Source organism: Acomys russatus, chromosome 9, assembly GCF_903995435.1.
Source record: "Acomys russatus chromosome 9, mAcoRus1.1, whole genome shotgun sequence".
NCBI lineage: Eukaryota > Metazoa > Chordata > Mammalia > Rodentia > Muridae > Acomys > Acomys russatus.
In genome coordinates this window covers 46962947-46989674 of record NC_067145.1, presented here as the reverse complement: position 1 = coordinate 46989674, position 26728 = coordinate 46962947, and the positions used below count along the sequence as shown (strand labels likewise).

Genomic DNA, 26728 nt, shown 5'->3' with positions numbered 1-26728 from the left:
CATTTATTTTTGAAATTGTGAAAAATTCTTGATATCTAAAAGGTCTTGTGGAACCTAGACTTCAGAGTTGCGCAGGGTCAATCATGCCATGCCTTGATGGGGGACCGGGGGAGCCTCTTTATGTGGCTCAGCTTCAGCTTCTTCTTTTCCAAAATAGGACATAACTCACAGAATTACTACAGCTACTAAATATATGAAGTATGTTATATGTCAAGCCATGGGCTTGGAGTATCAGAGACTTACTGATCAATTGTCATGTGACTTACCTGTTTTCTTAGTTTTTAAAATATATTTTATTAATTTATTCATATTACATCTCAATTCCTATCCCATCCCTTGTATCCTCCCTCCCTCCCATTTTCCCCTTACTCCCCTTCCCTATGACTGTGACTGAGGGGGGCCTCTTGCTCCTGTATATGCTTATAAGGTATCAAGTCTCTTCTTGGTAGCCTGATATCCTTCCATGAAGAATCAAGTATGAACTACCCTGCAAGAGCCCTCAGTGGTGGAGGACAGGGATGAGTACCTGCTCTTGGTTCAGTGTGGGTTGCGACCTGATGGATTAGAATGTGTTAGTCTTAAATGTTAGTGAAAAGGTGATGTAGACTCTCCAGTTTTGGGTTGCCATGTGTTATTTAACAATGGTAGCATATAAGAGAGTTTAGCTGCATAATAGTGGTATATAAAAGTTCTTACTTTCCAGCGTGTATTCTCTTGTTTGTGCCAAGTTGTCTCAACCCACCAGAAAGCTAATGGCAAAATGGCATGCAATGAAAAATGAAGGAAGATTCAGTTATGACTCCTAAAAATAGAGAGTTGTGTAGAAAATCTAACTCTTGCTCAGTCACTGCACAAACCAAGGGCCTATGCCTTTGAAGGTACTGCTGCGTGAGGAGATGGAAAAGAAAGATAAAACTGAAGACAATCTGTGTTTTCTGGCATTAACTACAAAACAGCACAGAGGAAAGTCTGATCAATTAATAGCACTGTCTGTTATTTGAAATGCCAGACTGGAAAGTTCAGGAATTATAATAGTTACCTTAGAATCAGAATGCTGGCCAAGTTCTGACCAGTGGGAAGAAATCGTACAACTTTTCCACAGATGTTGCTTATGGGAAAGTCTTAACTGGGTTATAATTTTAGTGGTGACATTTTTAGTTCATTTTGCCCATAATTCTTTTAAAATTACAAATGATATTCAGTTCACTCTCCTTTCCCCCTTCCTCCATTTCTTCATGAAATAATTATACCAAGACAGACTGTGGTTTTTCTAAAGGCTCTCCTATATGAGAAAGCTTAAGTGGCAATTTTTATTAGCTCTAGAAAATTACATGATTTTTTCAAAGATGACATATCTGAGACTTTTTTATAAATCTAAACTTAATAAACTGACCATATACATACTATTTCTCCTCAACGTCACACATTCTAGCCCTAGCATCTTATGTGACAGTATTTGGATCTTAAGCATTTAGGGAATAATTACAGTTAAATAAGGCCATAGAAGTGGTTGGCCCTACTCCTATGACTACTTTTACAAGGAGGAAGAAGAAACAAACTTTTTCTTCATCTTCTGAGTGAGAAGATGATGCATTACAAGCCAAGAAAAACACCCCAGTAGGAAACCAAACTAGTAGGAACTTTCAATTCAGCTTTGAATTCCAAGCCTCAAGAGATGTGTAAAATCAGAATTAGAAAAAGACCACAGCCGCAAAGTTAGTAATGTAACACAAAAGGGCTCAGTCAAGGAACTCCTACGAATGAAAACAGCTAGAGGGGTCATGTTCCCTCAAGCTATTCTACAGAACCACGGTGATAAGAAAGCCTGATAGTAGTCCCAAAGCAGGTATGCAGAAGATGGCACATACTACAACACCCAGAGATAAGTTCAGATAGCCATGCATGCATAATTATTGATGAAGGGGTAAAAATCACACTGGAATAAAAGGCAACAACCATTCAATGAATTGTGGTGGCAAAGCTGGGTATCTGCCTGCAGAAGAATGAGACTTGTTCCATATCTATGATTATACAAAAACAATACAGAACAAAGAAACTTGAGTCAAATTATTTAAAAAACCTTAACTCATTACCTGAAATGCCAGAACTGCTGAGAGAACACATAGGTAAAATACTTCAAGATACATACATACATACATACATACATACATGTATACATACATGCATACATACATGTGTGTGTGTGTGTGTGTGTGTGTGTGTGTGCAAGAAATCTTTGAGTCTGATCAGAGCGGCAGCGGCAGAGGCAGCAGCACCAGCGACACCAGCAGCGGTGGCTGAGGTTTGCAGCTCATAACCTTCCAGTGGAAGCGATTGGTGTGGTGGCTGCTGGGAGTTGCTGCGGGAGAGGGGACTTGGGGCAGGATTTGGGTCGCGTGGAGCCTTCGGACCCAGACTGGACTCGGTGGACAGTTCGGCCCCAGATTCCCGGGTACTGGCCCAGCCCAGCAAGCAATTCTACCCGAGGCACTAACTCAGCTTCGGCCACAGCTCCCCTGCTGTGGCGCAGGCTTAGTTGAGCCCGCAGCTCCACACTAGGCAGCACCTCAGCTCAGCGGCAGCTCCCCTGCGGTGACACAATCTGGGCGGAGCACTTGGTTCCAACACAGGCGCTAACTCAGAGCAGCCGCAGTTCTCCTGCTGTGGCACAGGCTTGGCTGAGCACTCAGTTCCACCCTAGGCGCCACCTCAGCTCAGCGGCAGCTCCCCTGCGGTGACACAGTCTGGGCGGAGCACTTGGTCCACCACTGGCGCTAACTCAGAGCAGCTGCAGCTCTCCTGCTGTGGCACAGGCTGGACAGAGTGCTCGGTTCCACCAGCTCTAAGACTCTGGTTGGACACAGTGTGCAGTTTGAATCCAGAATTCCTGGCTAAGATTGGTGGTCAGTTCGGGCCCTCAGTCAATAACTGACCACAGCACGCACTTTGGGCCAAAAGGCCCTAGCGGAGCTTGGTGCATAGTCCCAGCCCAAAAATTCTGGCTGGACCCTGTGTGCATTTTGGGCCCAGAATCCCTAGCTGAGCTTGGCAGACGGTTCAGGCCCTGAGAATCTAGCTGAGTTCAGCCCGTGGTTCGGGCCCAGTGTTCCTGGCTGGATTTGGCAGGGAACACAGAAGGCTGTGGATACCTTGGCCTGACCCAACGCTCATTCAGAGACCCAGAACAATTGCAGGATCCACAGCACAGGGGGGCTGAAGATCACTGGCTGTGAGAGACCAGAACAACAGGGCTAACCTCCTAACATCCACACCAGTGAAGCTTTGAGCTCGCAGCCTAGGGAAATCGTGAGAAAACAAGTAAATCTATCGTCAGACACCCTCCATCCAACTCTGGACGCTACCCAATAAAAACAAAGACGGCAAGATGTCTAAAGGACAATGAAAAAGCATACGCAAAAAACCCCAAAACAACATGGCGTCTCCAGTTTCCAGCTATCCCAAAGAAAACAACCCAGAGAACTCAAATACAACGGAAATACAAGAAATGACCTCAAATCCTTAGTAATGAGGATGATAATGGAGGAAACAAATAAAAATTCGTAATCAAATGCAGGAAGACGCAGACAAACAGGTGAGAGACATAAAAGAAGCACATAGAGTGGAACTGGAAAAATTGCAGGAAAATGCAAAACAACCAGATGAAAGAAATAAGTAAAACGGTTCAAGCTCTGAAGACCTATAAAGAGGCAATGGAAGAAACTCAGGAATATACAAAAAATCAGATGAAAGAAATCAAAAAATCAGTTCAAGATCTGAAATGAAAATGGATTCAATGATAAACACACAGACAGAAGAAAAACGAGAACGTGAGACCTCAGAGAAGAAGGCGAGCAACACAGAGGTGAGCTTTTCTAACAGAATCCAAGAGATGGAAGAACGAATCTCAGGGCTAGAAGATACAATCACAGATATTGAATCAACCATTAAAGAAAATGCCAAATCTGGAAAACTCCTGACACAAAGCATCCAAGAAATTAAGGACACCATGAAAAGAAGAAATCTGAGGGTAATAGGCATTGAAGAAAGAGAAGACATCAGACTCCAGGGCCCAGAAACTATTCTCAACAAAATCATAGAAGAAAATTTCCCCAATCTAAAGAAAGAAATGCCTATAAACATACAAGAGGCCTACAGAACACCAAATAGAATTGAACAGAAAAGAAAAACTGCCCACCACATAATAATCAAAACACAAAACATGCAGAACAAAGAAAAAATATTAAAAGCTGCAAGGGAAAAGGGCCAAATAACATTTAATGGTAAACCTATCAGAATTACACCCGACTTCTCAAGAGAGACCATAAAAGCCAGAAGGGCCTGGACAGAGATCCTGCAAACCCTAAGAGACCACAGATGCCAGGCCAGACTACTTTACCCAGCAAAATTATCAATAACCATTGATGGAGAAAACAAAATATTCCATGACAAAAACAAATTCAAACAGTACCTATCCACAAACCCAGCTTTACAGAAGGTACTAGAAGGAAAACTCCATCCCAAAGGGTCAAGCTACAACCAAAACTACCCAGGAAATAGATAAGTATCCCATGGCAAAAACACAACTACACAAACGCTCGACTGGAAACAACATCAAAATTAAGACTCTTAACAGTCACTGGTCATTAATATCTCTCAACATCAATGGCCTCAATTCTCCAATAAAAAGACACAGACTAACTGAATGGGTACATAAACAAGATCCAACATTCTTCTGCATCCAAGAAACACATCTCACCCATAATGAAAGGCATTACCTCAGGGTAAAAGGTTGGAAAAAAATATTCCATGCAAATGGTCACAAGAAGCAAGCAGGCGTAGCCATTTTAGTATCGAACAAAATAGACTTTCAACCAAAATTAATCAGTAGGGATGAGGAAGGACACTTCATACTCATCAAAGGTAAAGTCAACCAAGATGACATCACAATTCTGAACATCTATGCTCCCAATACAAGGGCACCCACATTTGTAAAAGATCTCCTAAAAAAGCTTAAAGCACACATCGATCCCCACACAATAATAGTGGGAGACTTCAACACCCCACTCTCACTGAAGGATAAGTCATTGAAACAGAAACTAAGCCGAGAAATAACATCATTAACCAATACCATGGGCCAAATGGATCTAATAGATATCTATAGAACCTTTCACCCAAACAAGAAAGAATACACCTTCTCCTCTGCACCCCATGGAACCTTCTCCAAAATTGATCACATCGTAGGTCACAAAGCAAGCCTCAATAGATACAAGAGGATTGAAATAATACCTTGTATCCTATCAGATCACCATGCTCTTAGGCTGCAATTCAACAACAACAGAAATAACAAAAAGCCTACACGTACGTGGAAACTAAACAACTCTCTGCTAAATGACACCTGGGTCAGGGAAGAAATAAAGAAAGAAGAAATCAAGGAGTTTCTGAAATTCAATGAAAATGAAGAAACAACATACCCAAATTTGTGGGATACATTGAAAGCAGTGCTAAGAGGAAAATTCATAGCACTAAGTGCCTTTAAAAAAAATTGGAAACATCGCACATAAGCATCTTAACAACGACACTGGAAGCCCTAGAAAAAAAAGAAGCAGAAACACCCAAGAGGAGTAGACGCCTAGAAATAATCAAACTCAGGGCTGAAATTAACAAATTAGAAACTAAGAAAACAGTCCAAAGAATCAATAAAACCAAAAGCTGGTTCTTTGAGAAAATCAACAAGATAGACAGACCATTAGCCAAACTAACTAAAAGGCAGAGAGAGACAGTATTGAAATCAACAAAATCAGAAATGAAAAGGGAGACATAACAACAGACACTGAAGAAATTCAAAGAATCATAAGATCCTACTTTGAAGGCATATACGCCACAAAATTTGAAAATCTAAGGGAAATGGACGATTTTCTTGAACAATTTCACTTGCCAAAGTTGAATGAAGAACAGATAAACAAGCTAAATAGTCCCATTTCCCCTACAGAAATAGAAGCAATCATCGATGGTCTCCCAACCAAAAAAAAGCCCAGGGCCAGATGGTTTCAGTGCAGAATACTACCAGACCTTCAAGGGTGAGCTAATACCGATACTCTTTAAGCTACTCCAAAAGATAGAAATGGATGGAAAATTACCAAATTCATACTATGAGGCCATAGTCTCATTGATACCTAAACCTCACAAAGACTCAACAAAGAAAGAGAATTTCAGACCAATTTCTCTTATGAACATAGATGCAAAAATACTAAATAAAATACTTGCAAAACGAATACAGGAACACATCAAGATATCATTCACCAGACCAAGTAGGCTTCATTCCAGGCATGCAGGGATGGTTAATATACGGAAATCCATCAATGTAATCCACCATATAAAACAAACTGAAAATAAAAAACCACATGATCATCTCCTTGGATGCAGAGAAAGCATTGATAAAATTCAACACCCATTCATGTTTAAAGTTTTAGAGAGATCGGGGATACAAGCACTTTCCTCAACATAATAAAGGCTATATACAGCAAGCCAATAGCCAAAATCAAAGTAATGGTGAGATACTCAAGGAAATTCCTCTAAAATCGGAACAAGGCAAGGCTGCCCACTCTCTCCATATCTCTTTAATATAGTTCTCGAAGCTCTAGCCAGAGCAATAAGACAACAAAAGGAGATCAAGGGTATCCAAATGGGAAAGGAGGAAGTCAAATTATCCCTCTTTGCAGATGATATGATAGTGTACATAAGTGACCCTCAAAATTCCACCAGAGAACTCCTACAGCTGATAAACACCTTCAGCAAATTGGCTGGATACAAAATTAACTCAAAAAAGTCTGTAGCCCTTCCTATACACAAATGACAAGCTTGCAGAGGAAGAATTAGGAAACCACACCCTTCACATTAGCCACAAGCAATATAAAATATCTAGGGAGTTACCCTAACTAAGCAAGTGAAGGACTTGTATGAAAAAAATTTCAAAACTCTGAAGAAAGAGATTGAAGATGACCTGAGAAGATGGCATGATCTTCCTTGCTCATGGATCGGGAGAATTAACATAGTATAAAATGCCATCCTACCAAAAGCAATCTACAGATCAATGCAACTCCTATCCAAAATACCTACACAATTTTTTAAAGACATTGAAAGTTCAATTCTGAACTTCATATGGAAAAACAACAAACCCAGAATAGCTAAAAAAAATCTTGTACAATAAAAGGTGCTCCGGAGGAACCTCCATACCTGATCTCAAACTATACTATAAAGCAATAGTAATTAAAACAGCATGGTGCTGGCACAGCAACAGGCTGGTTGATCAGTGGAATCGAATCGAAGATGCAGATATGAATCCACACACATATGGTCACTTGATTTTTGACAAAGAAGCCAAATCCATTCAATGGAAAAAGGATAGCATCTTCAACAAATGGTGCTGGTCAAACTGGAGGTCTATGTGTAAAAAAATGAAACTGGACCCATAAATGTCACCTTGCACAAAACTCAAATCCAAGTGGATTAAGACCTCAACATAAAACCAGAGGACACTAAGCCACTTAGAGGAAAAAGTGGGAAAGAGCCTGGAACATATTGGCACAGGAGACAACTTCCTGAACAGAACACCAACAGCCAGGCCTTAATGTGAACCATTAATAAATGGGACCTCATGAGGCTGAGAAGCTTCTGTAAGGCAGGAGACACTGTCAAGAGAACAAAGCGACAGTCTACAGACTGGGAAAAAATCTTCACCAACCCTACATCTGACAAAGGTCTAATATCCAAAATATATAAAGAACTCAAGAAATTAAACACCACCAAACCGAATAACCCAATTGAGAAATGGGGCTTGGAACTAAACAGAGAATTCTCAACAGAAGAATCTAAATGGCCTGTGAAACACTTAAAGAAATGCTCAACCTCCTTAGTCATCAGGGAAATGCAAATCAAAACAACTCTGAGATTCCATCTTACACCCATCAGAATGGCTAAGCTCAAAAACTCAAGTGACACCACATGCTGGCGAGGATGTGGGGAGAGAGGAACACTCCTTCATTGCTGGTGGGAATGCAAACTAGTACAGCCACTTTGGAAATCTATCTGGTGCTATCTCAGAAAACTGGGAATAGGGCTTCCTAAGACCCAGCTATTCCACTCCTTGGAATATACCCAGAAGATGCTCCAGCACACCAAAGAAACTTTGCTCAACCATGTTCATAGCAGCCTTATTCATAATAGCCAGAACATGGAAAACAGCCTAAGTGTCCCTCAGTAGAAGAGTGGATAAAGAAACTGTGGTACATATACACTATGGAATACTACTCAGCTATTAAAAACAAGGAATTCCTGAAATTTGTGGATAAATGGATTGAGCTAGAAGTGATCATAATATGTGAGTTAACCCAGAAGAAGCAGAAAGAATAAATGGTATATACTCATTTATATCTGCATACTAGCCCAAGGGGCATGTCCCACGAAAGTCTTCACTTACCAGGAAACAGGGACAGAGGGGAAGGCATCCTATTGGGACTCTAAATGAGAGACGCATGGGAGAATAGCAAAATAAAAGGATACAGAGGGTCCTAGAAACCTACAAGTAGAACAATATGATAGGCAGATTTGGGCCCAGGGGTCCCGCTCCAAATAAGGGCACAGCCAAGGACCATACAGGAGGTAACTTTAAACCCCTTCCCAGATCTAGCCCCAATGGTCAGGAATCTTCTCCACAGTTGAGTGGAGAGTGTGATATGACTTTCTCACGTCTATGGTGCCTCACATTTGAAATGTCCCCTGGAGGGGGAGACCTGGTGGCACTCAGAGGAAGGACAGCAGGTAGCCAAGAAGAGACTTGATATCCTATGAGAATATATAGGGGGAGGTGATCCCCCTCAGGAACAGTCATAGGGGAGGGGAATAATGGGAAAATGGGGTGGGCGAGGAATGTGAGGATACAAGGGATGGGATAAACATTGAGATGTAACAAGAATAAATTAATTAAAAAAAATTAAAAAAAAAGAAATCTTTGAATAGAATCTAACAGCATGAGTATTGGTTCAAAGAGTGGACAAATTTGTTTATATGAAATTCAATGGCTTCCATACTTAAAAAGAAACTGTATCAATAGAGTGAGCAGAGAGCTCACATAATCAGAGATAATCATTGCCAGAAACACTTCAAAGTATTAATATCTAAGAGATATAAAGAACTGCACAAATTAACCATGCACACACTATTCCTGCCTATGAATTGGGCCAATGAATTGAATGGATGCTTCTCATAAAAGTACAATTGGCTAATAAATATTTTTAAAGTGTTCAACGTTCTTAGATATGAAAAAAATGCAAACTAAGACTTTGAAACTCTCATACTTTGATACTCTGATGCCAGTCATATTGGCTATTTCCAAGAAAATATGACAAAAATATGCTGACGAGGCTACAAGAAGGCATCATTCCTGTTTTGTGGTGTAAACTGTGTTGTCACTATGAAAATCAGTATGGAAGCTTTAGCCACAAAGAAAAATAAAACTGGATTTACAGAAAAATGGATGGAACTTAAAAATTAGGAGACTTATGAGAGACAACAGAATGTGTTTTCTCTCCTATGCAGAGCTTAGCTTCTAAATAGTAAATGTGCATATCCAAATGGGGTAGGTGTAAGTAGAAACCAGGAAACTGAGAAGGGATTCAAGAGGTGAGACATAATGATTTAAGAACTGTGGTGGGGAGAGCTACAGGATTTCCTATGAGCTCTTAAATGCAAGAGGACTACTGGGACAGAAGGGACAGGGAGGTGAAGAGGGGATAAGATATGCATAGGAACCAAACACAGACTTTTTGTCATTATTTCTTCAGTAATGTATTTGCATAGCAGTCACATTGTGTTTGAATTAACAAAATTGCATATATCAATTTCTGCTGTTCAAATCTCCTATTCTAAAATAATTTTTATGCCATCCCAGGCCACCTAAAGCAGTATATAGATAATACAGATACTATGCCTGGCACATATAATTTTATCCTTTTAAACTAAGAAATTTGTAATTGTAACATTTTGAGTCCCTTTATGGAACAGTTCTTGCTTATTTGTTGCTGAATGAAAAAAAAAATGCTATACCAAGAATTATGAAAAATTCAGTGATACTCTAAAATTAATACACATTTTACTAATGACAATTACACCACACATTTGAAAATAGTAGCACATTTATATGTAGGGACCCATAATTTATGGAGTTCTCACATAGGATGAACAACATACTCTAAGATCCTTTGATACAGTGCATGGATTCTGTGATTTGTGCTGCTGTGAGGCCAATCTACAGCTTATTAAGAAGAATAATTATTCAGCTGCTAAAGTGGAATCAAGACTAAACCAAAGCTCACTAATTTCATTGTCCATAAAACTACATACTTCTCTTCCCAAAAGAATCATGTAAATTAGTCCAAGAGTTCTGCCCTACATGTAGTCATCATTTCCCATTTTTCCAGTGTCCAAAGAACTTTATGAACTTTGTTGAGGAGCACTCTGGTTCAGCTCTTATCCAGACTAAATCTTAAACTTGGAACGACTCTCTAGAATCAAATCCGTTCCTCAATACACATGTCTAAGCCATATATTTTGATGTTAACTTTCTGAATGTTAATAGAGATCATATATGTTTTTAAGTGTGTTCTCACTCATGTATTTCTGGTGGATTTGTGAAGCCCTCAATATCCATTATGAATTAACAAAACATCTTTATAGTAAGTGCTGCTTGAGTTGGAATTGTTTGTCTCCTTTTAGAGATTATAAAATTGGAAATGCCAATAATTTATTCAAAATGCTGGCTCAGATCCTCTGTCTGGACTCTTCAATATTATTACTCTATAACTGGCATAGTCTTTTGGACTAATTTTAGCAAAGGCTGAAGGGTTCTGCTGATGACACAGAATAAGGTACATCTTCACATTGAAAACACAAATTTTCGTTTCAGAGATAATCCAACGTGAACACACACCAAGGTATCCCAAAATGTGTGTAGGTCTTGGCAAATACTTGAATGATAATCTTATTCATGATGTTATTTTGAAATATTGCAACTGAGTGTCTTGTATCCCTTTGTCTGTGTTGTTTACACATCTCTGCAGAGTACAGCAGCAATATAATTTGTGAAGGAGATTATTACCAGAGATCTAACATTTTGGACTTTATAACAAGTCCTCCCTCCTGTTATTTTACATTCTTTCAAATAATTAACTAAACTACTGAGAGTAATGATAAAAATAAAACAAAATGAAATTCTTTCAAGACTCACAAATGAGCCACTGATAGAAAAGACAGACCAGAGGCTTTGCTTTTTCAGCATCTAATCAGACTATCATTCGTGTGTTTTTTTTCTTTCAATTTGTTTATATGGTGGATTATATTGACAGATTTTTGTTTGTTGAACCACCCTTGGGATAAAGCCTTCTTGATCATGTCGGATGATCTTTTTGATGTTCTCTTGGTGTCAGTTTGAAAGTATTTTATTGAGTATTTTTGTATCAGTGTCCACCAGGGAAATTAGTCTCTAATTTTCTTTCTTTGTTGAATCTTTGTGTGATTTACATATCATGGTGGCTGTGGCCTCATAAAATGAATTTTGCAATGTTCTTTTGGTTTCTATTTTGTGAAATAATTTGAGGAGTATTGGTATTATCCTTTTGAATGTCTCATAGAATTCTGCTCTAAAATTACCTGGCCCCTGTCTTTCTTGTTTGTTTTTCTATTTGTTAGTTGTTTGGTTGATTAGTTTTGTTCGGCTTTGGTTGGGAGACTTTCAATGTCTCTTTCTTTTTCCTTAGGGTTATAGGTCTATTTAAATTGCTTATCTGATCTTCATTTAATGCTCGAAAGCCGTCCCTATCAACAAACTCATCCATTTCTTTTTGAATATCCAATTTTTGTTGAGTACAAGTTTTTAAAGTATGACCTAATGATGACTTGATTTCATTGGTGTCTAGGACCCCCCCCCTTTTTTTTTTTTTTTTTTTACTGATTTTCATAATTTGGATATTCTCCCTTTGTCTTTTAGTTAGTTTGGATAAAGGTTTATCTATCTTGTTGATTTTTCTCAAAGAACCAATTCTTTGTTTCATTGATTCTTTGTATTGTTTTCTTTGTTTCCATTTTACTGATTTCAGCCCTAAGTTTGATTGTTTCTTGCCATCTACTCCTCTTGGGTTACTGTCATTTAATTAATTGATTTATTCACTTTACATTCTGGTCAGAGCCCCCTCCCTCCTCTCCTAACCTCCCCTTCTAGCCCCATCAACCCTCCCTTATACCCCCTTCACTGTCCTCTATTCCTTAGAAAAGGGGAGGCCCCCTACCCACCCACCCCAGTTCATCAAGTTCATTTTCTTCCCCTATGTAAGCACTAAGTACTGTGAAATTTTCTCTTAACTTCCACTGTGTCCTGTAAGTTTGAGTATGTTGTGCCTTCATTCTCACTGAACTCTAGGAAGCTTTTGATTTCTTTCTTTCTTCATACCTTGATCCAGTAGTCATTCAGTACAAAGTTGTTCATTTCTGTCAGTTTGTAGGCTTTCTATTGTTTCTGTTGTTGTTGAATCTAGCTTTAATCTTTGGTGGTCTGATAGGTTTTATAGGGTGTTATTTAAGTTTTCTTGTATTTGTTGAGACTTGCTTTGTGACCAATTATATGGTCAGTTTTGGAGAAGGTTCTGTGGAGTGCTGAGAATAAGGTATATTATTTTGATTTTAAATATATACCTTTGAATTTGGTTCTGTAGATATCAGTTCAGTCCACTTGCTTCATAACATGTGTTAGCTCCATTCTTTCTTTGTTTATTTTAGTTCTTGTTTGACCTGTCCATAGGTGAGAGTAGGGTATTGTAGTCTTCCAATATGCATGTATAAAGCTTGCTGTGTGGTTTAAGCTTTAGTAATGTTTCTTTACAAATGTGGGTGCTCTTGTGTTTGGTGCATACATGTTATGAATTGAATCATCATCTTGGTATATTTTTCTTTTGATGTGTATGAAGTGTCCTTCCTCATCTCTTTTGATTAATTTAGGTTTGAAGTGTATTTCATTGGATATTAGAATAGCTACACTACCTTACTTCTTGAAAAGGAAGAATTATAGGAGCCAGAGGGATCAAGGAAACCACAAGAAGACAGCCCTCACTCATAGAGACTGAAGGAACAATCTGGGAACCTGTATGGGTCTGGTCTAGGTCTTCTGCATATATGTTATGGTTGTGTAAATTGGTGTTCTTTTTGGACTCTTAACAGTGTTAGTGGGAGCTGTCTCTGACTCTTTTATCTGCTTTTGGGACCGTTTTCTTCCTACTGCATTGTCTTGTCCAACCTTGACATGCAATATGTGCCTAGTCATATTGAAACTTGTTATGCCATATTTGGTTGCTATCCCTCAGAGGCCTACTTTTTTCTGAAAGGAAATAGAGGAGCAATCAACCTATAGAAGAGGGAATTTTTGAGGGAGGGCCTGGTAGGCAAAAAGGGAGGGGAAACTGGTCAAAATATAATATATGAGAGAAGAATAGACAACAGACAATAAAAGAAAAGACAGACTAAGCTACAAATAGGAAAAAAAAACACAGTAAAAGTAAATGAGGTAAGTAGGTACAAGTCTTTAGTGAGATTATGAAGGATGAATAGGAAACATAAAACACGTAATAGAAGTGTGTGATGAGAGCTGCTGCAATGATCTGATATAGCCAAGTGCAGGTGGATTAATTTCAGTTCTTCTAGCTCAATAGCAACAAATGGAATTGTATATCTCGACATTGTTTTTCATGACTGACAGAAATATTAATACCATATTCCTGATGGATATTGAAGTCATATCTAAAGTAATATGTGATTCATGCCATTATTCTGAAATTGTCTGGGATGTACTTAATAATGATGAACACTTTGCATGCTGTTGATGTACTTTCAAAATAGGTTCAAATACATTAGTTTCATTTGTTTCACTGACAACCCAGTGAAAGAAAGCTAAGCACCATCCTTAAGTATTATAGTTTTGTTAATAAAGAGACTAATCAAACATGAACATCTTCACATACATCTTCCCGTATATCCCTTTCTTCTGATGAGATTGGGAAAGGAGGAGTGTACTGTGGTCTGTATCGAACCCTGTGTTTACATGACCTCACTGCTACTATATGTCCTTAGCCCTTTTCATCCCGTGCGTGACCCCACCTGAAGGATGGTGCTGTGTGATGAAGTCCGTGTACGGAAAAGGTCACACTGATGTGAACTGACTGGATGAGAGAACAAGTGACTTCACTCATCTGTCAGAGCTCATTAGTGACCAAGCCTAGGGGAAATGGAGTTCAGATGGCACCTGCTCAGTTAATGCCTTTGGGAGTAACTCCTGCTTCCTTTCTGGAAGGTCTAAGCTACCGACATCCTCCTCCCCACAGCTGACAGACCCTTTCTGAGAACCTTCAAACAACATGTCCTGGAAATAAAGCCGCAGGTTGTACTGAGTGATAACGTAACAGAAACACAAAGAACTCCTTAAAATATGACTCCTGCTGAATTATAAAAAATTATGAGATCCAAGACTGGCCTTGAGCAAATTCTTAAATATTCACTTCCAAACTTGCTTTCGAATGTTTCTCATTAACAGTGTGTTGTACTTTAGAAACATGAAGTAAGTATTTTATACATACTTAAGTAGAAATGAAGAAATGGGATACGCTGGTGCCAAGAGTGATTATAAAAGTTCAAAGGTCAGTCTTTTAACATTTGGTGAAAATGGATATTTTCTTACATTTGTCTTACTGTTAATTTAAGTTGCTTTTGGCAATGCAAAATATTGAACTTTATATAAGATGAAGAAGCTAGTATCTTAATGAAAATATTTAGTTCAAATCTATATATTAGCTTTGTTCAGAAATATTTCAAGTTCTTGACCTTGCAATTCTGTATTGAATGTCTGACTTAGTGTGTTAAAGATTTTACTTTAGGAAGTTTTCAAAGTACCTGATATAAAATTTTAATAGATTTCATAGCTGTTCACAGTAATAGCCTTGTGACTAGATATGTTCATATTTTTATTTCAAAGACTGACTTTTTAAATCCAATACATTGATAAAAATGAATTGTATTGAATTCCTTTGAGAAATCAAGGATTTTCTAATGCTTTGTGTAAATATAAACAAAAATTCCAAATTTCATATAATGTTTTAATTATTAAAATGTCAAATATCAGGGAAGGCTATTACCTCTTGATGCTGATACTTAAAAATTAAACAGTTAGTATGCATTTAATATATTCTACATAAATATATAACATATGTTAAATATCTATGTATCTATACATGACAAATGCATGTAATCAGAGAAGATTAAGGGGCAAGTAACTAAAATATCCATTTACATCTGGGTAAATGTAATTTGATAAAACTTAGATGTTCTTGAATCTTATATTTGAGGAAAATAATGAGTTACATATTTTTCTGCTGACCTTTGATGACATGTATACAACTCTAAATATTCAGTTGCAGATCTCTGTCTCCAAATGTGCCCTTAAAAATTAAAATTTTTATATGAAGTACTTCTATGCTTTCAGGATCATCCTTTAATTAACTGTTATGAATCATGAGGCTAATCATGTCAGTGTATTAATTATTTTCTGATCACAATGCCTACAGAAGCAACTAAGGAAGGGAAGTCTTATTTTGGGTCATTGTTTTATAGGACTTGAATCCATTGTGACAGTGAAGGCATGGCAGGGCATCTCAGTTTATGGGGCAAGGCCATATGACAGAGGCAGTTCACATTGTAGTTGACCAGGGGAGCAGGGGACAAAGCAGGACACAGGACTGTCTCTACTGCTATCCACTGGAGAACAAGTATTCAAGACACAAGCCTTTGAGGAGCATTTGATATTCAATATATAACAATTTGAATATCATTTCTATGTATTCATGATGGAAAGAAATTGCATACGTGCTTCTAATTGTAACAACTGCATGTGACCTTTTTGGAAATGTTCTTATCACAGTCATTTCTCATCATCAGGCCTTTTGCTATAACTTCTGCACGCCTCCATAGAGCCAAACCAGCACACAGATAATTGCTCACTGCAAAAGGTGTGATAGGCAGTTCAATCACCCCATGGGTAGCGAAGTGAAGTAGGCATTGTATATTCAAGAATTTCTCATTGATGATGTATTATCTCTGAACCTGTGTGCATTAAAAAGGAGCTGTCTTTTATTTAAAATTAACTTTGTAGGAAATTTTTTTTTTTTTTTTTAGCCACAAGTTCATTTTCTGAGAGTTTATAGATTCTATTTCCATGGAATGTTATGAAGGTGTTAGATTATCCAGTGTTTTCTCACTGCAGCATATAATCTGGGTGGTCTGTTTTAGATATCTATGGGATTTCTTTTGAGCCTAGTATGGTGACTCCCTTGGGAGTTTGCTAGGAGTTTAAGAGTAGTCTGAGATCTAATAGGTTCTAGCAATCCTGTTTCAAGAGAAAGAAAGGGGGGGCGTGGATTAACAACAGGCAGGTTTATAGTAGACACAATTTCATTGCAAATTTTCTGAGAACTTATCCTGAGGAAGGAGGGAAGTTGACAGGAAGGAGAAGAGCAGAGGAGATTATGAGAGGAGAAATGTGGAAGGGAACAGCCAGAAGGGAAGGGACAAAATCCATGCCTCCTTCTGTATGTATCAACCCTGTGTTATCAATGTTCCACTATTATGACACTGTATAATTTAACTAGCTCCATGAAGACCTGCTGGAAAAACTAGAAGCATGTTGGGAGTTGAGTCTTTAGTTTATGGATTTTGAGGCAGGGTCATCAAGTTTTGTGCCATAGCATCTGCCCTAGACATGCATCTTATTGCGCCTTGTATTTCGAGTTCTGTCTTTCTTGAGGCTGTGTGGGCAGAGTATGTGTGCATTCGCATTTCTCACAAGTTCATCTTTGAGCACTCTTACTTTTCTCTCTCTACAGTTTTGTTATTTTATTGTACCCATTGCTTTCTTATAGTAGCAAATTAGTTTAGAGCACAGAGAACTATTTTTTTCTCCTCTGGAAAATCTGACTTACATACTTGGTATTTAAAATATCATTATGTTTAAATAAATCATAATGCCCCAAGAAAGCATTCTTATAAGAATAAAACATACTACCACATCTGTAAAGATCATTAAAATCCTATTTATTATAGACTATTATTTATGTGATAGTAATAAGCTTAGTTCCAAATGACTTTGCTTGAGAACCTTTATTATGCTTAATATATCCAGATATATCAAGTTATTAGGACGTGGGTGGTCAACATCCCTGGCAGAAGGGGACACTGAGGTTGCGTGGCACTGGCTGATTCTTGCAAGATGCCTGCAGCTATGAGCACCTGTCCCCTGAGGTTTTGGAAGAGGCCCTATGTTTGCCCATAGCTGCACATTCATAGGCATTTTGGACAACCTGAGTTTATAGTATTTAAAGCCACCCACTGAGCCATCTCCTTTGAGTAACAACTGGTTTTCTGAATGAATTGGCAAGTAGGCACATCACATTAGTGCTTTGTCTTATGGTCTCTGGTATTAGAAACATTTTGCTTTAGAACAGAGAATAAAAATACTTGTACCCAGAGTGACTTTCAATAACTCTCTAAGTACCATTATGCCTAAAAGAATGACAAAAAGTAGTCTGAATAATTTAGTGGTACTAAAATGTCACATTTTTGAGACATCTATTTTATGGCTTTTCTGAATGTCTGATACAAAAACACCTCCCTGGGATTTAACAACTTGTGTGCCTACATTCCAAGGTAAACAATGAATTACTTTCATCTTTGAATAAAAGTTGCCATGACAACTTGGCAAGCTTGAGCTATAGAAATCAGTACCAAGTCTTTAGCTTAACTGCAGCATTTTTAAGACTTGATATTCTTTTAAGGTACTTTCAGCTAAGTCAAGCTGAAAATTGAAGGTATAGTTTCACATAGTCACAGCAGTGATGTGTGTGTGTGTGTGTGTGTGTGTGTGTGTGTGTGTGTGTGTGTGTGTGTGTGTGTACACTATCTTTTTAAATAATGCATTGTAACATGCCTGGCTTTTATTTGGGTGATGGAGATCCAGACACAGATCACCCTGCTTGAATGGTTAGTGCGTACCAATGGAGGAGCCACCACTTCAAGGTCTCATAGGTACCACTGAATTTGGAGACTAAGGCATGTATATGATCTGTGTTATCCAAGTGTCATATGACTTTAAAGCATTCGTTTCCCCATTGAGTGTGAAACATGAGAAATAAAATCTCTGTGAAAAGGACTGTAGTGAGACTCATAATGAGAATTCAGATAAAAGTAGATTTAAATAACCCAAATTAAGCAATTATCTGAATTTCTAGGACCATTAACTAAATTTGGGCCCCAATATAATGTTTTTTAGAATAAAATAGTTTTGCTGTCATCCAAGATAATTATAGCTCAGATCCTCACTAAATATTTGTAAATCCCACATTTTTGTCTTGTTAGCAGTTAAGTCTCTATTACTATGACCCAAAAGAAAAACATATTTGTGCACGGAGTATAAATTTGCTTGTAAGTTTTTATATTTAACTGTTTCTTCTAAAGAGGATGACTTATTTTATACATATCTTTTCTATTTCAGTTCACATTGTTAAGTGTCTACTTAAGTCTTTGCTAGGTTGAAGACCTCACATAGCGTTCATTATAGAAGATTATTTAGAAACATAAAATTCATGGAAACATTACAGTTCTTGATGTTTACTATTCTCTACCAATGCAGGAGGACACAGATCACAATTACTACATATCCCGGATATATGGCCCAGCGGATTCTGCCAGCCGGGATCTGTGGGTGAACATAGACCAAATGGAAAAAGACAAAGTGAAGATTCATGGGATACTGTCCAACACTCATCGGCAAGCTGCAGTAAGTGCTTGGACATTACCATTTCTTTTCTCCCCAGTGAGAAATGTCCAGATAAATATGTGGTTGCCTTTCAAACACTCGATTCTGCGATTGTCCTTATACAACTGCATATAACACACTAAGGTTTACAATAGCACTATTCTGATTAACTCATTGTTTTAGCCATAGTGTGTCTGATGAGTTACATATTTTGTTCTAAGATCTGATTCATATTGGAGTATTTTCAGATTATAGAACACTTTGAAACCTGCTTCATCTTGGATCTTATCCCTTACTAGGGTTTCTTCTTTCTTGTGTCAGGAAAACTATAACAAAGTTCATTTGTGATCCCCACAATGTGTGCTGACCAGGTTACAGGCTTGAGTGAAGAAACTGAATGTAAGGGAGAGAACAGAGTACAGAAGGCATCAAATTGGTATATAAGCCTGGCCTCGTTATTTAGCAGTTGTCTCTCTGGAAGAAAACAATTTATTCTGAGGCACTGTATTGGCCCTAGTCAAAGAGCACTGGGGTGGAAGAGTTGCTCATATAATACACCCTTACATGAAGTTGTTATCAATATATGATTCTGTGTGCCAGGCGAGATGCTTAAATTAATTGAATATTTTGGTCTTCACAATAACTTTACAATTCAGACATTATTGAAAAGTCATTCACTGGCCTTGCCATCCGCACTGTGGCATGCACCACCCACATATTCATCAAATACACATGATCTCACACACAAATAATAAATGACGTAATCATGAAAATTAAGTGTAATTGATACCCAGTTATCAAAGATGAGAAAACAGTCATTAATAACCAGGAACCCTATTTACAAATATACCAAACTAGCTAATAAAACTAACATACTATAGTAGATACCCAAATAGTCAAACCAAACATTTCTTGTTAAAAAGTGTTTTAAGGGTATTAAGTATCTGCTTGGTAGCCTGCTATCCTTCCTCTGAGTGCCACCAGGCCTCCCCATCCAGGGGACGTCGTCAAATATGGGGCACCAGAGTTCATGTGAAAGTCAGTCCCCACTCTCCATACAACTGTGAAGAATGTCCTGTCCATTGGCTAGATCTGGGTAGGGGTTCAAAGTTTACTGCACATATTATCCTTGGCTGGTGCCATAGTTTGAGCAGGACCCCTGGGCCCAGATATGCCCATCATAATGTTCTTCTTGTAGGTTTCTAGGACCCTCTGGATCCTTCTATTTCCCCTTTCTCCCATGCTTCTCTCACCTAGACTCCCAATAGGATGTCCTCCCCTCTGTCCCACTATCCTGGTAAGTGAAGACTTTCATGGGCCATATCCCTTGGGGTGGTGTCCAGATATAAGTGAGTATATACCATTTGACTATTTCTGCTTCTGGGTTAACTCACACATGATGATCATTTCTAGTTCAATCCATTTGTCCACAAATTTTGGGAATTCCTTGTTTTTAATAGCTGAGTAGTATTCCATAGTGTAAATGTGCCACAGTTTCTTTATCCATTCTTCTACTGAGGGACACTTAGGCTGTTTCCAGGTTCTGGGAGGAGGCCTCCTAGAGGAGGCCTCAGTCACAATCATAGGGGAGGGGAGTAAAGGGAAAATGGGAGGGAGGGAGGAATGGGAGGAAAGAAGGGATGGGGTAACAATTGAGATGTAATATGAATAAATTAATAAAATATATTTTTTAAAAAGTTTTTTAAATTGAAAATGTGAGACTAGGTTGTGTTCCACAATGAAAGTGCTTGCCACTCAGCCTGGGACCTGAGCTTCATCCCCTCTTAGGATTCACCTAGTAGAAAGACAGATCCAATTCCTACAAGGTGGCCTTTCACCTCCACACATGAAATACCAAATAAACTTATTCACAAATATGCAATCACAAATTAAACAATAAATAGATGTAAAGGCTAGTAATATCTGCTCTCTGAAGGTTCTTTGGTGATCACTTCATGGTAAATGCCATACTCAGCATTTGGAACTTTACTTAGTTTTAGTGGCATGGATGACAGTGGGCAGCTTGTTGTCTGCTAAGCCCTGCCATCCTCAGTTCCATATAACTCAAAATCTAAGCACAATAAGTTTAAGCTTTCAGAGGCTACTGTCATGATCCACCCAGAAACAACATCAGTAGAGTTCATGGTAGCAGTTATTAGAGTGACATGCACTTCATAAACATGCATGATGAAAACTTTTGGCATCTGTGGAAGTTCCTATTACAGATCACTGGGACAGGAAAGTGAAAGATAATTATAATACACGGTGAGTCATTGAATTTTCACCAGATAGGACGTGCTGTGTCTCACTTTGCTCAGTTCTTCTATGTCCCCTCTTGGGTTTCATATCCAGGTGACCCCAGAACGATGGGAGATTCAGAGCTGATTCACTGTGAGATTTAGAACAGATCCTCCTAAGAAGGGAAAATGAGAAAGATGAAATTAGGACAAGCTTGATCTGGAATTTATTACTTTTGTTAGCCTTCGAGCTCTATCACAGTGTCTAATGGTGTAAAATGTACCTTCAAAAGCTTAAATGTTAGTGTCCTTTTACATATAGATTGATGATGTGAACAGTCCACTGTCAGTTGCCATGGATAGTACACAGGAGAAACAAATAATTGTTCAAATAGCTGATTTATTCTTGTACATGGAAATGGCAACTAGATATTTTCTGTGCTCTACCAAATTTGAGGCAGATTCTGTGTCCTGCCTCTACTTAAGATTTTCTTGTCATCTGGTTTATTTGTCTTTTAACTTCACGAAAACTTACGATGATGTAGACAATTACTTTTTTCTGCTTAAGCCTGTGGGTTTGTATGGATTCTTTTAATACCTTGTGCAGACCCATACTCGAAGAGAAGGACTTGGAATTCTAACAAACTTATCTGGTATTCCACGCATTCATGTTACAAGTTTTCAATTGCTAGAAGCCTTTCCTTTATGAACTCTTCAATTATGATATATAATATTGGCCATAAATTCAGTTGCTACAACCAAAAACAGAGAAACCAACTACACTTATCCATAGCCCATATTAACATACATGAAAAAGACACACATCACATACAGATAAAAACACCTCATACTGCACACATAAATACATACTTCAGATGAAGATACACATAAATCACATTCAAACATATACTGGAATCCACATCTACATATCTACACACATATATATGTATAATCATATATATAAATATATATAACATATATTTCCATCAATACTTCATACAGATAAACACATCACCAACCCTACATAGGGGTACACACACACACACACACACACACACACACACACACAATACATGCAGATAAAAATATCTCAAATGAAGATGTATACTCTACATTTATATATATATATATGTATATACACACATATATAATATGCATACGTACAAATGCTTTAATGCAGAAGCAAGTAGCACATATACATATACACATTTCTGTACCTACCACATATAGATCAATAAATACTTCTCATGTATCCCACATATAGATATGCATATCCCACATACTACATGTACGTATATAGACACCACAATACCAATATAGACATATAAGCCACACACACTCTGTACACAGTATCCACATTATACATTCAGAGAAATATACTACACATTCCCCACAAGCAGACACATACACCACATATGTATTCCATATACATACAAGTGAGCACAATACACATTCCATACAGATAGCATTCATCATGCACCACACACTTCCATACCCACATAGCGTTCCAACACATGCCGTGTCACTTGAACACAGCTGAACTCAGATGCATACTTCAATTCCTGGCAAACAAAGAACAATAAAAATGTTTAAGTTCCTATATTTATGGATTTATAACCCACAACTTGAGCTGTATGATGTACATAAATCTTATATCCTGCAAAATTGGTTGCCTAAGAAAATTTTAAATATTTTTCTAAAGGCATTTTTTTAGAGTATTCCACATTTCTATATGTGCTTATTGGGGATCCCTATCCTTCTAATATTTCCTGGTTCTTTGATCAATTTACATAGTATCTTTCCTCAAATTAAAATAAAAATAAATTTAAGAAAAGAAAAGAAAATCAAATTGTGACAGTGTAAGAACTACAATGTCAAAATTATGTTGGACAGAGCGCAATAGGGTTTCAAAAGTTTCACCTCTCAAAATACACACACACACACACACACACACACACACACACACACACACATACCACAAACACATACATAAACATACACAGGTATACGTGAACACACATACCCATGAATAAATATATAAGCACACAAAAAACAAACACAAAAGTATACACACAAATTAATACTCACAAATTGATACCCATAGGCATTTATGAACATGGGCACACACACATACAAATAAACACATACAGAGAGAGAGAGAAAGAGAGAGAGAGAGAGAGAGAGAGAGAGAGAGAGAGAGAGAGAGAGAGAGAGAGAGAGAGAGAGAGAGAGAGAGAGAGAGAGAGAGAGAGAGAGAGAGAGAGAGAGAGAGAGAGAGAGAGAGAGAGAGAGAAACACACACATACACATATATATATAAACAAAAATATGTGCATATATACTCACAGGACTGTGGGCTCACACATACACACAGCCACACATGAACACACACTCACGCACATGCAGGCACACGTGGGCACACACAAAGTTATTCTTCTTCTATATATTTACTCAGAGGCTTATTAATCCACAAGAGAAAGCAAGCAATAAGAAGCAGAATGCACTTGAGAGAAGATTTTCTTCGTGTCTCATAGACAATTCTTGATGCAAAGCTCTGTAGTAATTTGGGCAGAAACAGGATTTAAATTTAAACCCTAAGGAAAGGCATGTGGATTTCTCAAGTCTTATCACCAATTTATAAAATTTTCGTGCTCATGAGACTGCATTCTGTCAACAGATTAGAGCAGGAATAAAAGGCAAATTTAGATTTTTCACTAGGAAAAGTGCAGGAGTGGCTAACATTGCCCTTGGGGGAGCAGGAGATGAAGAAAAACAGAAGCCTGGGGGCTCTGTGAAGAAGCAGTGTCTGCCCCTTCCTGATTCCTCACAATGAGTGAGAGGAGGAGCAAGATATTATCTTACCTGGGCACATAATTTAAAGAAAAATACCCTTCCATCACCATCATCTATAATGTCCATAGTTTGAAATCTTAGGTGAATATTCTAGAGAGAGAGAGAAGAAAGTAAAATTTAGAAATCATTTCACCCACATTTGGCAGCCTAAAACACCCCATTTTCTTCTTCCCTCCTCTATTTTTCTTTCACATCATAATATACAGTACATATGCAGCACCTGTATATGCTAGAATCTAATTGTGTGTCCCTTCAATCTCTCCATTGTACATTTGTTTGTATTTCTTATATCATCATTTAAGGTATCTGTAGGTTGGATGCTAGAGACTAATTTTGCAGTTAACAGATGCAAACAAGGAGAATGTCTTCCTAAATGTTGGAAAGTGAAAATTTTAAACAAATTTATAGCATGTGGCAAGCAAAGAAGCAAACACTCTATACAAAGAAAAACAAAAACAAACAAACAAAAAACAAAACAAAACACCTTACAGTTATTCGGGTATTTTTGTCCTTTACTCAAAGCCACATAGTTTACAGGTAGCTGTTCTAGTTATTTCTGATTTTAAAACTAGAAGCCAGCCTAGACTTGTTTCTTCTCCTCTGTGTCAACATTTTATATTCTGTAGCTCTGTGGATTTCTTTCTATATTTCCAAATCCACATTACTTAACTCGGTGCTGGATGTACAATTTGATTCAACAGCCAGACATATTAGAACTGTTCTGCCCTGAAACCATCAATGATATTCTCATTCGAAACTCCCAGAGACTCATCTCCATTTTAACACAAAGAGTCTGGGGTTGAAAATTAGGAGACCTTGGCTCCCACACTCATTTTCTCAGATTCTGACCTTTCTGTACCTCAATTTTATAACTTGTAAGAAAGGGATAAAGACATCCGCCTACCTATCCAGACTTTTTGTGAGATTAAAAGAGAAATCATCATTAAAGGACGCTGAAGACCTCAAAAGATTAATGAGTTTGTAGAATTTTGTAGTCATTATATATAAATATAAATATAAATATAAATATACATACATCTGCCTGAGAATGAAGCTTGTTGGTAGAGTGCTTACCCAGCATGCATAAACTTCTAGTGCTTGTGCCCAGAACTGCATAAACTTGATGTGATGAAGAAGACTGTAATTCCAGTATTTATGAGGTAGAGGCAAGAGGATAAAATAATCCATGGTCATTATTTGTTACATAATGATGTTGAGAACTGCCTGGGCAACGTGAGGCAGTATCTCAAAAATAAGAAAGAAATCTGTCTCAAAAGCATATCTAACTAAAAGGGGCCTAGAGCAAAGATACCCATTAAGAACATGCGTGAAGCCACCTCAGGTGGCTCACAAGCACTTATAAGCCACTTGTAAGTATGAAGCGATCTGACGCCTTCTTCTGGCCTTTGCAGACACTTGTATGTACAGACACTCACACAGACACTCACATACGTATGTACGTATGTACACACACACACACACACACACACAAACAAACACACATTCATACATACATACATAATTAAAACTAAATTAAATCTTTAAAAAGTTGGATCCCTGTAGTAGAAAAATTAATTAATTAATTCTTGAAGGCTCTACTAACTCAGCTAGTTCCCAAATAATTGAAACAAAGGCCTATTGATTTATTTAAACAGCTTTAGCACAATAACTGGGCAAGAATGATTTAAATATATTTTCTAAGCAAGTCTGGCTACCTCCCAGCCAGGTTCCTCCAGTTATTGATTCATCTTGTTGGAGCTGGATCGGCTCCATCAGGCCACATCCTCTCTACATCTTCTTCCTTCTTCTCCTCTGCTCTCTCTCCTCCTCCCAGTCTTATAGTTCCTACCCTTGGACCCACCCCCAGCCCCATAGCCTGGGAACAGAAGCTCCTCCTACTTCTCTTCTGTCTTCTTACAGGCTGTCCAGCCTTATTTATTTATTATATTATTTATTTATTATATTATTTATACATTATTTACTTATTATATTATTATTTATAAATATCACAGGTATCCTTTGTTGCTCAGTCCCACAGACCCAATGGACAGGACATTCTCCACAGTTATGTGGAGAGCAGGGACTGACTCTGACATGAACTCTGGTGCTCCATATTTGACCACCTCCCCTTTGTGGGGAGGCCTAGTGGCACTCAAAGAAAGAATAAGCAGGTTAGAAAGATGAGACTTGATAGCCTAAGACCATATAATGGGGGAGGAGATCCTCCTGGGTCATAGACCTAAGGGAGAGGAATAGGGTGAAAGCAGGAGAAAGGGAGGAATCGGAGGATACAAGTCATGTGATAACAATTGAGTTGTAATCTGAATAAATTAATAAAATATTTTAAAATTCCAAAAAATAAATAAAAATTGCAGGTAATTGGGATGCAAAGTTTACACAACAAAGACCTGGCTATATGAAAATGAGCTTGTCTAGACTGCAAACTGATCTTGAGGGCCAGAAATTAGCATTTGTATACTTAGCACCATACCAACCCCAACATATCACAGGAGTTGAAATTATGGAAACAAGTAATTGTCTGGTGGCAAGAAGGTAAAAGTACAGGACTGGGTCCAGTTCTGAGTACAGAGAGCAAATGTGGCTTTATAGCCCAGCTGCAGAGGTAGGAAGGGGGGAAACACATTCCTTTCTTAAGGCCTTAAATTTAAATCCTATTTCTTACCAAAAAGACACCCCAGGATTGGAGGGGAGTCTTGTTAAATTGACTTAATGCCACTCT

The 26728-nt window shown here is 38.0% G+C and overlaps 1 protein-coding gene across 4 annotated transcripts in view; it reads left to right on the top strand.

Annotated features, from left to right (window-relative positions):
• Positions 1 to 26728, top strand: part of Plxdc2 (plexin domain containing 2) — a 413705-nt gene that overhangs the window by 188981 nt on the left and 197996 nt on the right. For all 4 annotated transcript variants that reach the window (XM_051151285.1, XM_051151284.1, XM_051151283.1 and 1 more), the window contains one exon: positions 18773 to 18919. In XM_051151285.1, the coding sequence (XP_051007242.1) occupies positions 18773 to 18919 (147 nt within the window). The remainder of the gene's footprint in view (positions 1 to 18772; positions 18920 to 26728) is intronic.